The 13894-nt window shown below is 39.6% G+C and overlaps 1 protein-coding gene across 2 annotated transcripts in view; it reads left to right on the plus strand.

Annotated features, from left to right (window-relative positions):
* The window catches only part of ABCB11 (ATP binding cassette subfamily B member 11), an 80909-nt gene that overhangs the window by 55703 nt on the left and 11312 nt on the right, over positions 1-13894 (plus strand). For both annotated transcript variants that reach the window (XM_061135608.1, XM_061135609.1), the window contains exons 18-22: positions 567-731; positions 7610-7714; positions 7802-7963; positions 11150-11353; positions 13077-13318. In XM_061135608.1, the coding sequence (XP_060991591.1) occupies positions 567-731; positions 7610-7714; positions 7802-7963; positions 11150-11353; positions 13077-13318 (878 nt within the window). The remainder of the gene's footprint in view (positions 1-566; positions 732-7609; positions 7715-7801; positions 7964-11149; positions 11354-13076; positions 13319-13894) is intronic.

Below are 13894 nucleotides of genomic sequence, written 5' to 3' on the forward strand. Positions count from 1 at the left end.
ATGTTTTTAAACTGGGAGTTATTTTTCTTATAGATCCAACTTATTTACTACTCTCCAAGTGTTAATACCTATGCAATTGTGAAAAGAGAACTACCAGCTCACCTTCAGATGAACAGACACTCTAAAATCAATCCCACCCAAGTCATAGCATGTTGTTTAGTCCCTAAATCATGTCTGACTCTTCTGTGACCCCATGGACTGTAACAGGCCACCAGGCTCCTCTGTCCATGGGACTAGCCTAGCAAGAATACTGGAGTGGGTTGCCATTTCCTACTCCAGGGGTTCTTCTCGACCCAGGAGTTGAACCTGTGTCTCCTGGGTCTCCTGCACTGGCAGGCAGATTCTTTACCACTGAGCTACCAGGGAAGCCCAAGTCATAGCATGGCGGCAAGCAGTTCAGAACCATCTCTCACAAAATATCGTATCACCCTGTCTTGTAGATCTTTGAGGTCATGCATAACCAATCAAACCATGACTCAAATCTGTGAATGTCAAAGGGTCAACTATATAATAAAAGAGTATATGCAAACACTTAAATGATTAATGTAACCTCCTCTCCCCTCAAGGACAAGAACATTCCTGTGGAAGAAGAAATTGAACCAGCCCCAGTGAGGAGGATTCTGAAACTCAATGCTCGAGAATGGCCCTACATGCTGGTAGGGTCTGTGGGTGCGGCTGTCAACGGGACAGTCACACCCATGTATGCTTTTTTATTCAGCCAGATTCTTGGGGTAAGCAAGCAGCTGGACCAGCTTTATTCTCCTCCTACCTTTTGTTTGTCTATCAGTGGATATTGTCACTTTTGCTAGGGTGGTTCTTTGTTGTAAGGTATTGAACTTTTTTTTTAAGTTTTTGTTGTTGTTGTTCTTTTAGTTGTTTTTTCCCCCTCTCATCTCTAAAGAATTAAAAATGTCTCAAGTCTCCATCAAACAGGAGGTGAGAAGACAAAGCTGAGACTCTCATTTGGGCTGGCAGCACACTCTGACAGTCATTGTGTCTGTTAAAAAAAAGAAAAAGACACTATGGCTGCAAACTTAGTGTCAAAAGAGGGCAGTTTACCCATATGCAAACCAAGTAAGAATGCAAAGCAAGTTCATTGAATGATATAAAAGGATTTGGGGGCCATTTCGATCTTGCTGATCAGCTGAGGTACAAAGAGTGATTTGTAATAGCAAGTGTTCATGCATGTTGTATAATACTCTGCTCTTCTGCTCATTGCACCATTGAAACGGGCAGTTGGGGAAGAAAACAGGAAAAGGAAGAGAGAAGTAAAATAAGGCATGTATAAAGAATAAGCTTATTTCAGTTTTTCATCTCCTAGGAGTTTTAATATTCTCCATCTGATATTATTGCTATAAAATAATAATAATAATATTGATGATAATAATAAGTACAAACATTAATTGGGCCCTAAGACCTTTATATATAATAGTTCACTAAACTTTCCTAATAACCAGCTGTGGTAGGTATTCTTATTGTCCCTATTTGACAAAGGAGCAAACTAAAGAGCTTAGAGGAGTAAGTGGTGGATCCGGGATTCAAATCCAGGCAATGTGACTGCAGAGCTGAGTTCCAATAAAATCTTATCATTGTGAAGTCAGTTCTCAAAATGTTGTCATATTTTCTTAGTTGAAATTCACACACACACGATTCCTATGAGATCAACAAGGAGGAAAACCTAGAATCTTGGAGAACTTATGAACTTGTTCAAGGCGACACAGGGTCACAGAAGGTGGTAGGACCAGCCCTAGAACCAGCTTTTCTGAAGCCTAGCCTAAAGGATGTGTAAGAGTCCCAAGTTTCAGTTTCCCCCTCTACTTTTCTTTCACTTTTATGGTCTGTCTGGCAGAGATCCTGACCAGAAAATTGTCCCAGCAGGCATGAGTTATATAGAAAGACCAGTAGAGTTCACAAACCAAATCAAATCAATCCTATAGGGAGCGCCCCGGCCCTTGCTTCAATTTTCACACTGCCCCCTTGAGGAAATTATCATAAAGCCAGGAACTAGGAAACACAGAGACCAACTCTGGTAAATGAAATTTCTGCTTATGCTGAAAACATCTTGATAATTAATTTATATTCCTTAATATCTAGGAAGTACAGTATCCTAAATATAATAGCAATGTCCTTTTATTCACTTAACAGATACTTGTTGATTATCTCCCCTGGACTAGGGACTGGCATGTTAGTGAGGGTGCCTTCCCTAATGGAGTTTCCAGTCTATGAGGAAGACAGATGTTAAACTGAAAAATCCACTCACATTCACAAAATAGTTATTGATCACTTACTGTTTCCCAGGCATTGTTGCTGATATTAAGAGTACAGTGAGGAATACGAAAACCAGAGCCTCCCCTGCTCTCAGAAAGCTAACATTCTCCTAGGGAGAGGCTCTGGAAATGCATTCACTAAGCAGTGATATAGATGCAGAGGGTGTAGGGGGTGGCGTTGAATCTGTTAAGACCCAAGGCCCTAGATGTTTGCTTTTAAATTAAAGCCAGGATTCAGCTCCTTTGCTGATCATCTCTTTTTCTCATGAATGCAGAGTAAGGAATGTGTTTACTCAGCTTCAAACCCTGTATATGAACTGCTTTGGGAAGAGTCCTAGATTACCCACCAGGAGACTTCTTTACTGCCCTGGAGTCACATCATGCTACTTCTTTCATGATGTCTCAGTTTCCTTAACTATAAAAGGAAGGATTGACAAAGAGGCTCTGTAAGATACCTTCCAGCTCCTGTGGGCTATCGAGTGGCCAAGTCAGAAAAAATTTGATGATTCAAATTATAACACCTGCCCTCCAACAGCACCCACTTGGTTACTGATGGTGAGAATATTCTCTGTGGCTCTTCTGGTCACAACCAGAAAATCCTAGCCTAAGCAATTTAAGTTTTAACCTAAGGTCCAAAGGATCAGAGTAGCAGGATGAAATCCAAAATCTGTTCATCATTGATGTTCTTATAGGGTTAAGTTTGCTAAGAGAATAAAGCTTTATTATTTTTCTTCTTTGATAAAGAAGGTTGTTTTTGTCTCTTAGCATAATTATCACAGATTCATCAGTGGGTTCATGATGCTTTCATCTCATAGGGTATAATCATGAGTCAGATAATAGTCTGGTTTTAATTGTGCTATTGTCATTCTGACATATCTAAAGGGCATGATATTCACATTTGGTATTGAGACCATAGTTTGGAACAAGGACACAGCAAAAAATTGGGCATTAGGAGCCTGGTTGCTAATCTAGTGAAGCCTCAATGTACACGTAAGGCTTACTTTCTCTTGTTCACTTTCACTGGGTCTGCTTGACTTGGAACAGTAGTTTGGATGTAGCATGCTGGGGAAAGGGATTCCCAGATAGTGCTAATGTTAAAGAATCTCCCTACCAATGTAGGAGATGTAAGAGATGTGGGTTTGATCCCTGGGTTGGGAAGATCCCCTGGAGGAGGGCATGGCAACCCACTCCAGTATTCTTGCCTAGAGAATCCCATGGACAAAGGAGCCTGGCAGGCTCCATAGGGTCACAAAGGGTCAGACCCGACTGAAGCGACTTAGCAGGCAGCACACACCCGTGCTGGGGAAAAGCATGAATGTTGGAATCAGCCAGCCTTGGATCTGCTGCATTCTCTGCTCCGTACTGTTTGTATGTGTTTAGGCAAGTGGCTTCTTCTTGATGAGTCTTAGTTTCTTTATCTGTGTTATGGGACAAGAAAATCTACCTCACCGGGCTGTTTTAAGAATCCCAATTTTAAGGAAATCCTCATTTAAATTAAAGTAGATTAAGTAATTCATTTGTATCTAGTAAATAGCAAGAATCTAATGAAATTTCCTTTTCTCCCTAAACTCACCTTTACAAGATGGTGTAGATGTGTGCGCAAACTATAGCTGGTCTAAAAACAGAGAAACCTATGGATGGGCAGCCCTTTGGGGTGCATTTCAGTAAGAATGCACAAAGGACTCATGTGGTAGAGTTTAGGGGTAAAGATTACAGATAGATGATGCCCAATCTTGAATTTAATATTAGCCAAACATTCTTCTTTTTAATACTGAAAAGATGGGTATTAACCCAGAACCAACAGAGTTGTGCCCAGAAAAAAAAACCATTGCACTGGAATCTGGAAAATAGGCATTTCCTTCAGAGTGCCTTGAAGAATTATGGATGGAGGTTCATAACATTGTACAGGAGGTGGTGATCAAGACTATCCCCAAGATAAAGAAATGCAAAAAGACAAAATTGTTATCTGAGGAGACCTTACAAATAGCTGAGAAAAGAAAAGAAGTGAAAGGCAAAGGAGAAAAGGAAAGATATATCCATCTGAATGCAGAGTTCCAAAGAACAGCAAGGAGAGATAAGAAAGTCTTCCTCAGTGATCAATGAAAAGAAATAGAGGAAAACAACAGAATGGGAAAGACTAGAGATCTCTTCAAGAAAATTAGAGATACCAAGGGAACATTTCATGTAAAGATGGGCACAATAAAGGACAGAAATGGTATGGACCTAACAGAAGCAGAAGATATTAAGAAGAGGTGGCAGGAATACACAGAAGAGCTATATAAAAAAGGTCTTCATGACCCAGATAACCACGATGATTACTCACCAAGAGTCAGACATCCTAAAATGTGAAGTCAAGTGGGTCTTAGGAATCATCACTACAAACAAAGCTAGTGGAGGTGATGAAATTCCAGTTGAGCTATTTCAAATCTTAAAAGATGATGCTATAAAAGTGCTGCACTCAATATGCCAGCAAATTTGGAAAACTCAGCAGTAGCCACAGGACTGGAAAAGGTCAGTTTTCAGTCCAATTCCAAAGAAAGGCAATGCCAAAGAGTGTTCAAACTACCACATAATGGCACTCATCTCACATGCTAGCAAAGTTATGCTCAAAATTCTCCAAGCCAGGCTACAACAGAACCGTGAACTTCCAGATGTTCAAGTTGGATTTAGAAAAGGCAGAGAAACCAGAAATCAAATTGCCAACATCCGTTGTATCATCAGAAAAGCAAGAGAGTTCCAGAAAAGCATCTATTTCTGCTTTGTTAACTATGCCAAAGCCTTTGACTGTATGGATCACAACAAACTGTGGAAAATTCTTACAGAGATGGGAATACCAGATCACCTGACCTGCCTCCTGAGAAATCTGTATGCAGGTCAAGAAGGAACAGTTAGAAATGGATATGGAACAATGGACTGGTTCCAAATTAGGAAAGGAGTATGTCAAGACTGTATGTTGTCACCCTGCTTATTTAACTTAATATACAAAGTACATCATGTGAAATGTTGGACTGGATGAAGCACAAGCTAGAATCCAGATTGCCAAGAGAAGTATCGATAACCTCAGATATGCAGATCACACCACCCTTATGGCAGAAAGCAAAGAGGAACTAAAGAGCCTCTTGATGAAAGTGAAAGAGGAGAGTGAAAAGCTGGCTTAAAACTCAACATTCAAAAATCTAAAATCATGGCATCTGGTCCCATCACTTCATGGCAAATACTTGGGGAAACAGTGGAAGCAGTGAGAGACTATTTTCTTGGGCTCCAAAATTACTGCAGATGGTGACTACAGCCATGAAATTAAAAGACACTTGCTCCTTGGAAGTAAAGTTATGACCAACTTAGATAGCATATTAAAAAGCAGAGACATTACTTTGCCAACAAAGGTCCATCTAGTCAAAGCTATGGTTTTTCCAGTGGTCATGTGTGGATGTGAGAGCTGGACTATAAAGAAAGCTGAGTGCTGAAGAGTTGATGCTTTTGAACTGAGGTGCTGGAGAAGACTCTTGAGAGTCTCTTGGACAGCAAGGAGATCCAACCAGTCCATCCTAAAGGAGATCAGTCCTAAATATTCTTTGGAAGGACTGATGCTGAAGCTGAAACTCCAATACTTCGGCCACCTGATGCAAATGGCTGACTCATTTGAAAAGACCCTGATGCTGAGAAAGATTGAAGGTGGGAGGAGATGGGGACGACAGAGGATGAGATGGTTGGATGGCATCACTGACTCAATGGACATGAGTTTGAGCAAGCTCCAGGAGTTGGTGATGGTCAGGGAAGCCTGGCGTGCTGCAGTGCATGTGGTTGTAAAGAGTGGAACACGACTGAGCTACTGAACAGAACAGAACAGAGCAATGACCACCAGCTAAACGAGCCTGGACAGAGGACTTGAGCTTGTGGGCTTTAGTTTGCCATGTGTAAAATAAAAGTTAAACTGGTTAATCTGTAGTGCTATAGTCCATGATTACAATAGAGAACCATGTGGAGGAATGAGAATTATGGCATCACAATTTGGGGTTTGGGGGGATGTGTATAATGTTTTTTTAAAACCAAACTGAAATGTAAGTCCTTTTATTTATAAACTGTAAAATAAACTTACATGAGTTATTCCATACTGGGATGAATGACTGTGGCATCTTCTGAACCCACTTCATTCATTAGGAATGAATATATCTTTTATTACTAAGAGCTATAAAGGCCCCAGAATCTCTGTCCTGAAAACAATACACCTCATTAATTTAGAACACCTCCTCCCACTTCAAAATTTGTGGTGATTTCAATGGATTACTTCCGCTTTACAAAAAAGGGCTTGTTAATAGAGAAGTAAACATTGCTTTCAGGAGATTTATTTGGCATACAGTAGGCATTCAAATATTTATTGAATAAATGGTTTCCTTTGAGCAACTGCTTGCTGACATTGTTCTAGTTATTCAAATTAATGCAGAGCAATCAATAAAGATTTATTGTGCAGTTCTCTAATGAATAGTCTTTCTGAACTCTCACAGCTCCCTCACACAGTCTGAATTAACAAGGTTTTGTTGTACCTAAAACCTACTGTAAGGTGATGTTATTAAGAGTATGCAGCTGTTCTTTACATTTTCTTGTTGCAACAGCTTGGGCTGTTGTCAGTTACTTGAACACGTGCCTCTAAGTTCAGAATATACTTATGAGTATAGTTTGCCACTTATTATAGCCTGAAAAAAAACCCACTCATAATTTCCATAGTTTTATTTGAGGGGAATGTTTTCAACTTCTGATGATTTAGAAGCAGCAACTTCAGCCTCTGATGGATGAAGACTTTTCTGTCCTAAGCTGGGATTGCTCAGTCAATGCCTTGATAGCTAGTTGCTTTTGTGTGTGTGCATGCCAGCTGCTTTTTTAATGGTGCTATTATTTGTGTGTGTGTGTATATATATATATAATGTATATATATATATATATAAATACTATAAAACTAATACTAGGAGAGAATAATATTCTTAGATTCTCAAGTAACTTCCCCACTTCTTTCCTTTTCCCCTTACCTTATTATGTAAAGAATTTGAAGCCTCTCATCATATTTTTCATCTGTATCAAAGAAAAGTCAATAAAATTGCCTACAGCAGGCAAAGAAGCAAGGTAAAAATTCTTTAACTCATAACTACTGGTTTCCATTCACCAGCCTTCCTTCTTCACAGATAAAGTACACATATTCATAGTTAACTTTGGTTTAATACCAGTATGTTTATAGTGAACTTGTTTTTAACCCAATGCCTAAGAGAAATTCCTTTTAAACATATTTGAATTTATTTCTTTTATGTTGTTTATAATAATAAAGTGACCTCCTTGCTTACTGTCTTGCAAAGACTTTTTCAATTCCTGATAAAGAAGAACAAAGATCACAGATCCACGGTGTGTGCCTGCTCTTTGTAGCAATAGGCTGTCTCTCTCTTTGCACTCAGTTTCTGCAGGTAAGGAATTTTATTTTTCAGTAAGCAATTTAGCTATTTTCTTCCATTTCAAGTTAAAATATCACTAAAGATTCCTTTATGTTTTAGGGATATGCTTTTGCCAAATCCGGGGAACTTCTGACAAAAAGGCTACGTAAATTGGGTTTCAGAGCAATGTTAGGGCAAGACATCGGCTGGTTCGATGACCTCAGAAATAGCCCTGGAGCCCTGACAACACGGCTTGCTACAGATGCTTCCCAAGTTCAAGGGGTAAGCCATGGGGGAAACCAGGGATGTAGCAACTGGAGTAGACTTTCTTTCCTTTGCATATTCTGATAATTTCATACGTTGTTGTTCAGTCACTCAGTCATGTCTGAACTCTTTGCGACCCCATGGGCAGCAGCACACCAGGCTTCCCTGCCCTTCACCATCTCCCAGAGCTTGCTCAAACTCATGTCCATTGAGTCGGTGATGCCATTCAACCATCTCGTCCTCTGTGGTCCCCTTCTCCTCCCACCTTCAATCTTTCCCAGCGTCAGGGTCTTTTCTAATGAGTCAGCTGTTTGGATCAGATGGCCGAAGTATTGGAGTTTCAGCTTCAGCATCAGTCGTTCCAATGAATATTCAGGATTGATTTCCCTTAGGATTGACTGGTTTGATCTTCTTGCAGTCCAAGGGACTCTCAAGAGTATTCTTTAACACCAGAGTTCAAAAGCATCAGTTCTTTGGTGCTCAGCCTTCTAAATAGTCCAACTCTCACATCCATATATGACTACTGGAAAAACCATAGCTTTGACAATACGAACCTTTGCTGGCAAAGTAATGTCTCTGTTTTTTTAATACACTGTCAAGATTTGTCATAGCTTTTCTTCCAAGGAGCAAGCGTCTTTTAATTTCATGGCTGTAGTCACCATCTGCAGTGATTTTGGAGCCCAAGAAAATAAAGTCTGTCACTGTTTCCATCATTTCCCCATCTATTTGCCATGAAGTGATGGGACTGGAAGCCATGATTTTAGTTTTTTAAATGTTGAGTTTTAAGACAGCTTTTTCACTCTCCTCTTTCACTTTCATCAAGAGGTTCTTTTAGAATTACGTAGGTATTTCCTATGAAATGGGAACTCGTGGGACTAGGGTATCCCAGAGCCACCTTTTCTCTCATTTCCAAAGCTGACAAACAGGAGTGAAAGCAAACTGTCTCCTCGGCAGTGCCAAGAATCAGTGTTACAGCATGAATCAAAATCTGTCACGGTTTCGGATTTCCTGCAAGTTTAGTAATTGAGAACTTTTCCAAGTCTCCTTTCTCAGATTATTTTTAGGCCCAGAGGCTCCGATTCCATGGGACTTAATAGCGTCCCCCAGGGGGGTGTGGATAAAAGCCTTCTTCCATAGGTGTCCGGGGTTATAAATTAGTCTTAGGAAAAGAGAAGTTGTTCTGAGCAGCCCAGGAAACCAAGGGAAAGATGGAAATGATTGCTATCTAGAATCTTGACACTTTCCAAAGTCTGTGTATCTGAATAATGGAGACTAAGCTGTGGTTTCTAAACCCCAGAACCTGTTGCCTTGTTCAGGAGACTTACCCAAGGTGAGGCTACACCTTTATAAAATCAAGCATTTGGCTTAAAGTGATGAGAGCTCAGCTTGCCTCCCAACACCTCTATTCACTTTCCATGATAAAAAGGCAAAGAGGAAAAAAAGTCATGGTTTGTCTGTGAGGCTCTTCCTGGAAGAAAAAACTTGCTGGATTGTTGGTGCCTTACTGTATGTATATCTCAACTCCTACCAATTCAACCAACAATATGGACAATGACATGGAGAATTTCAAAGGAATACAGAATCCTTTTACTGCGAGGAAAGTCCCTGTAAATTCTTCACATTGATCATTCTAGGCTTTTTCTCTGGGGCTTCCCTGGTGGCTCAGACAATAAAGAATCTGCCTGAAAGGGGAGACCCAGGTTTGATCCCTGGGTCAGGAAGATTCCTTGGAGAAGGGAATGGTTACCCACTGTAGTATTCTTGCTTGGAAATTTCCATGGACAGAGGAGACTGGCAGGCTACAGTCCATGGGATTGCAAAGAGTTGGACATGACTGAGCGACTAACACATGTTTACATAGATTTTTTTCTGTGGAAACGTGTTTCTCACAGTCTTTGGGTTACACTCTGCATATTATTTTGTAATCTTTCTTTTTTTCTGTCAAGAAACTTGATGTGAACATATTTTTGCCCTTATATATTCTTCTGTGATGTGTTTTTAATGACTATATAGTTCATTATTTTTATATATCACAATTTCTTAAAGAATTTCCCATTTAGGTCTCCTCCTTGTAAGTAATTTATATCATTTTACATCAGGCTTGGCATATTCTTGATTATTTTTTTGGTTTTTAAAATATAATCATTGGATCAAAATGTATAATCATTTTGAAAGATTTTAATATGCATTATCTTGCTGCTTAAAGAGTTTATACCAATTTTACTCTTATCATCTGAGTTTTCTAGTGTCTAGTTCACCTTATTCCTGACGTTAGACTGAATAAATAAGCCATAAGCTCATTTTTACTGTTTTCGCAACCTTCAATCTTCAAGGAGTTTTATAGGTTATTCATTATCACTAGAATTAATCTCTCACTGACTGCTTTAGCTCTGAAACCCATGAAATGAGATTAGTCAATAGATGAGCTCCCAAGAAGCTGTGAATAAGATGTAATACTTTTATTAATCCAGTGTTCAAATGCTCTACGGGGGTCTCATTATGTAGAAGAGTCTCCCTTTTTTAAACACAGAACTACTATGTGATCAGTGATTTCAATCCTAGGTATATAAACCCTAAAGAATTGAAAGCAGGGACACAAACAAATACTTGTACACCCATGTTCATGTCACCATTATTCATTATGGCCAAAAGCTGAAAGCAACTCAAGTGTTTATCAACAGCAATGAATAAACAAAATATGGTATATACTCACTATGGAATATTGTTCAGCTTTAAAATAAATAAAATTCTGATACCTGCTCTAACATGGATGAACTTTGAAAACATTATGCTTAGTAAAATCAGCTAGACATAGAGGGATAAATGTTATATGGTTTCACTTGTATGTGGTACCTTGAACTGACAAAGTCACAGAGACAGAAAATAGAATAGAAGTTAGCAGGAGCTGGGGAGAGGGAAGAAGGGGTGTTAATATTGATTGGGTATAGAGTTTTTGTTAGGAATGATGAAAAAGCTTTGGGAATAAATATGGTGATGGTTGAATGGCATTGTGAAGGTATTTAATACCACTGGCTTATACTTTTAGAAATGGCTAACATGATAAACATTATGTTTTATATATATATTGTATATTACGATTTTATCATAATAATTTAAACAATCTATCTTTTTGCTATAAAACAACCTTCTCATGATGTTTAGTCAGAGACTGCATATCTGAGATTGATTGTGTTTGGCTTGCAGGCTACCGGCTCTCAGATCGGGATGATGGTAAACGCCTTCACTAACATCGCTGTGGCCATGATCATTGCCTTCCTCTTTAGCTGGAAGCTAAGCCTGGTCATCGTGTGCTTCTTCCCTTTCTTGGCTTTATCGGGAGCCATACAGACCAGAATGTTGATGGGATTTGCCACTCATGACAAGGAGTCTCTGGAGATTGCAGGACAGGTAATCTCCCACACCCACTTTTCAGGCTGCTTATGGCTGAGTGGCTATCAAACTGCTAAGAAGGAGTAGTGCAAACAGGCCTAAGAAAGCTGTCAGCCTGCAATCATTCATGGTTACAAACTTCCCATTAGCCTTTTTCATATATGCCTCTGATGCTGAGGTTGAGCAGATGTGGAGAAATAGTGGGGCAAACACAGAGGTCACATGTTCAGTTTACTCCTAGACAGTTATCTTTTTCACATCCCAATTTGGCATAGTATCCTCCTTTGCAGGAGTGGATAGTTACCTTTATTGTCTGTTCTTTTTTTTTTTTTTTTTTTTTTAGCTTAATGATTTCTCCAGGTCATACTACCGACATAGAAAGGAATTACCATCTTTTTGGCACACACTTTTAACTTTCACACTTCAGTGTCTGCTAGACTTGTGGCAAATATCTTTCCCAAAGAGAACCATGAGATACATACAGTTTAGATCTTGAATACATTTAGGCTGCAGCTATGCACTTTTAAGACTGTTCTAATTAAATCTGGTTATCAGAGATAAGTGAAGAGATGATGGCATAGACATTTATCAGGGACGAGAAATCATCCACACACACATATATACACCCTCCCCTTTTAATAAATTTACTATCAACTAAGGTTTGTCCCTTTGAAGAGGAAAAGTTAACATAGCCCAAGTAGGCAGAAGCCAAAAGGATTTTGTATGCCAATGGTAGAAAGTAGCCCACTTTTGTACATTTTTTAGGATAGGACCCTAATTCAGAAATAGTAATTATTTACCCTAGAGTAGGGATTGAAACAAATACAAATTCATAGTATAGACTAAAAAATAAGCTTTATACTTAATTTTTCTTACATAATATTTTGTCAGAATAATTTTTAAGAAATAGAATCTAATATTTTAAATTTATATTATGAAAAAATCTTCTGTCTCAGACACATCTAAAGAAACCATTTTGGACGTTTCAAATGAATTCATAAAGAGAGCCTTCTGTGCCATTTTTCTCCCTCTCCTCTCTTCCTCAACAATTAGAGGCAATGAAGCCATGTTCAATTCAGTTCAGTTCAGTCACTCAGTCGTGTCTGACTCTTTGCGACCCATGAACCACAGCATGCCAGGCCTCCTTATCCATCACCAACTGCTGGAGTCTACCCAAACCCATGTCCATTGAGTCAGTGATGCCATCCAACCATCTCACCCTCTGTCATCCCCTTCTTCTCCTGCTCTCAATCTTTCCCAGCATCAGGGTCTTTTCATATGAATCAGCTCTTCGCATCAGATGGCCAAGTATTGGAGTTTCAGCTTCAACATCAGTCCTTCCAATGAACACCCAGGACTGATCTGCTTTAGGATGGACTGGTTGGATCTCCTTGCAGTCCAAGGAACTCTCAAAAGTCTTCTCCAACACCACAGTTCAAAAGCATCAATTCTTCGGTGCTCAGCTTTCTTTATAGTCCAACTCTCACATTCATACGTGACTACTGGAAAAACCATTGCCTTGACTAGACGGACCTATGTTAGTAGTGAGTAGAACTTGAACTGATAGGATGTCTCAGGGTCCAGTCAAGTTGATTTCCAGCAACTTCTTTGTGTTCCCAGAAGATGTGATGTGTATTGCCTTCTGCCATTTGCACTAGATCTAATCCATGTAACCACTGAAAATGGCATGAAAGTAGTTACCTCTGCTCTTTTATTTCTAATGCTCTTTTTCCTTCTTCAGATTACAAACGAAGCCCTCAGTAATATCCGTACTGTGGCTGGGATTGGAAAGGAGAGGCAGTTTATAGAAGCGTTTGAGGCAGAACTGGAGAAGCCATACAAGACAGCCCTCCGAAAAGCGAATATTTACGGACTCTGCTTTGGTTTTTCCCAGTGCATCGTATTTGTTGCTAATTCTGCTTCCTACAGATATGGAGGTTACTTAATTCCCAATGAAGGGCTCCATTTCAGTTATGTGTTCAGGTGAGGAATATCTGGCTAAAATCATAAAAGATCAACATTCTAGGGAGGAATAGTCTGGTCTGATTTGTTAGTGGCTGCCATTTAAAGCATCCCAAACTTGGTGTCTTAAACAGCTGAAATTTATCATTCCTTAAAGATTCTGTTGGTTTTCAGGGTGGCAGATAGTTCTGGACTGCGCTGATTCAGTTAGGCTTCTGAGTGGCCTTCTGTCTCCATGTGGCCCGTTAGCAGCCTGTTTTCTTTGCTTTGTGCTCTTGGAATTACAAGTTCAACAGGAGATTGCCAGCCCCAACGTGCACGTGCTTGCCAAGTCTCTGCATGCCTCACATTTTCTAATATCTCTTTAGCCAAAGAAAGTCATATACGACAAAGCCCAGACTCAAAGAAAAGAGGAATGTAACCCATCTTTTGATGAGAGGATCTGATAAATGTTTCTGCTTTATGCCCACACTGCTATCACACAGCACTGACACTGGATGGATGCCCTGAAGTTCAGTTTATACTGACTCTATTTACCTGGAGGTAGCATTGGATTCTCTCACAGGTTAAGGACTCAGTCCTACAGGACTGCCTCTC

Source organism: Dama dama, chromosome 33, assembly GCF_033118175.1.
Source record: "Dama dama isolate Ldn47 chromosome 33, ASM3311817v1, whole genome shotgun sequence".
Classification (NCBI taxonomy): Eukaryota; Metazoa; Chordata; class Mammalia; order Artiodactyla; family Cervidae; genus Dama; species Dama dama.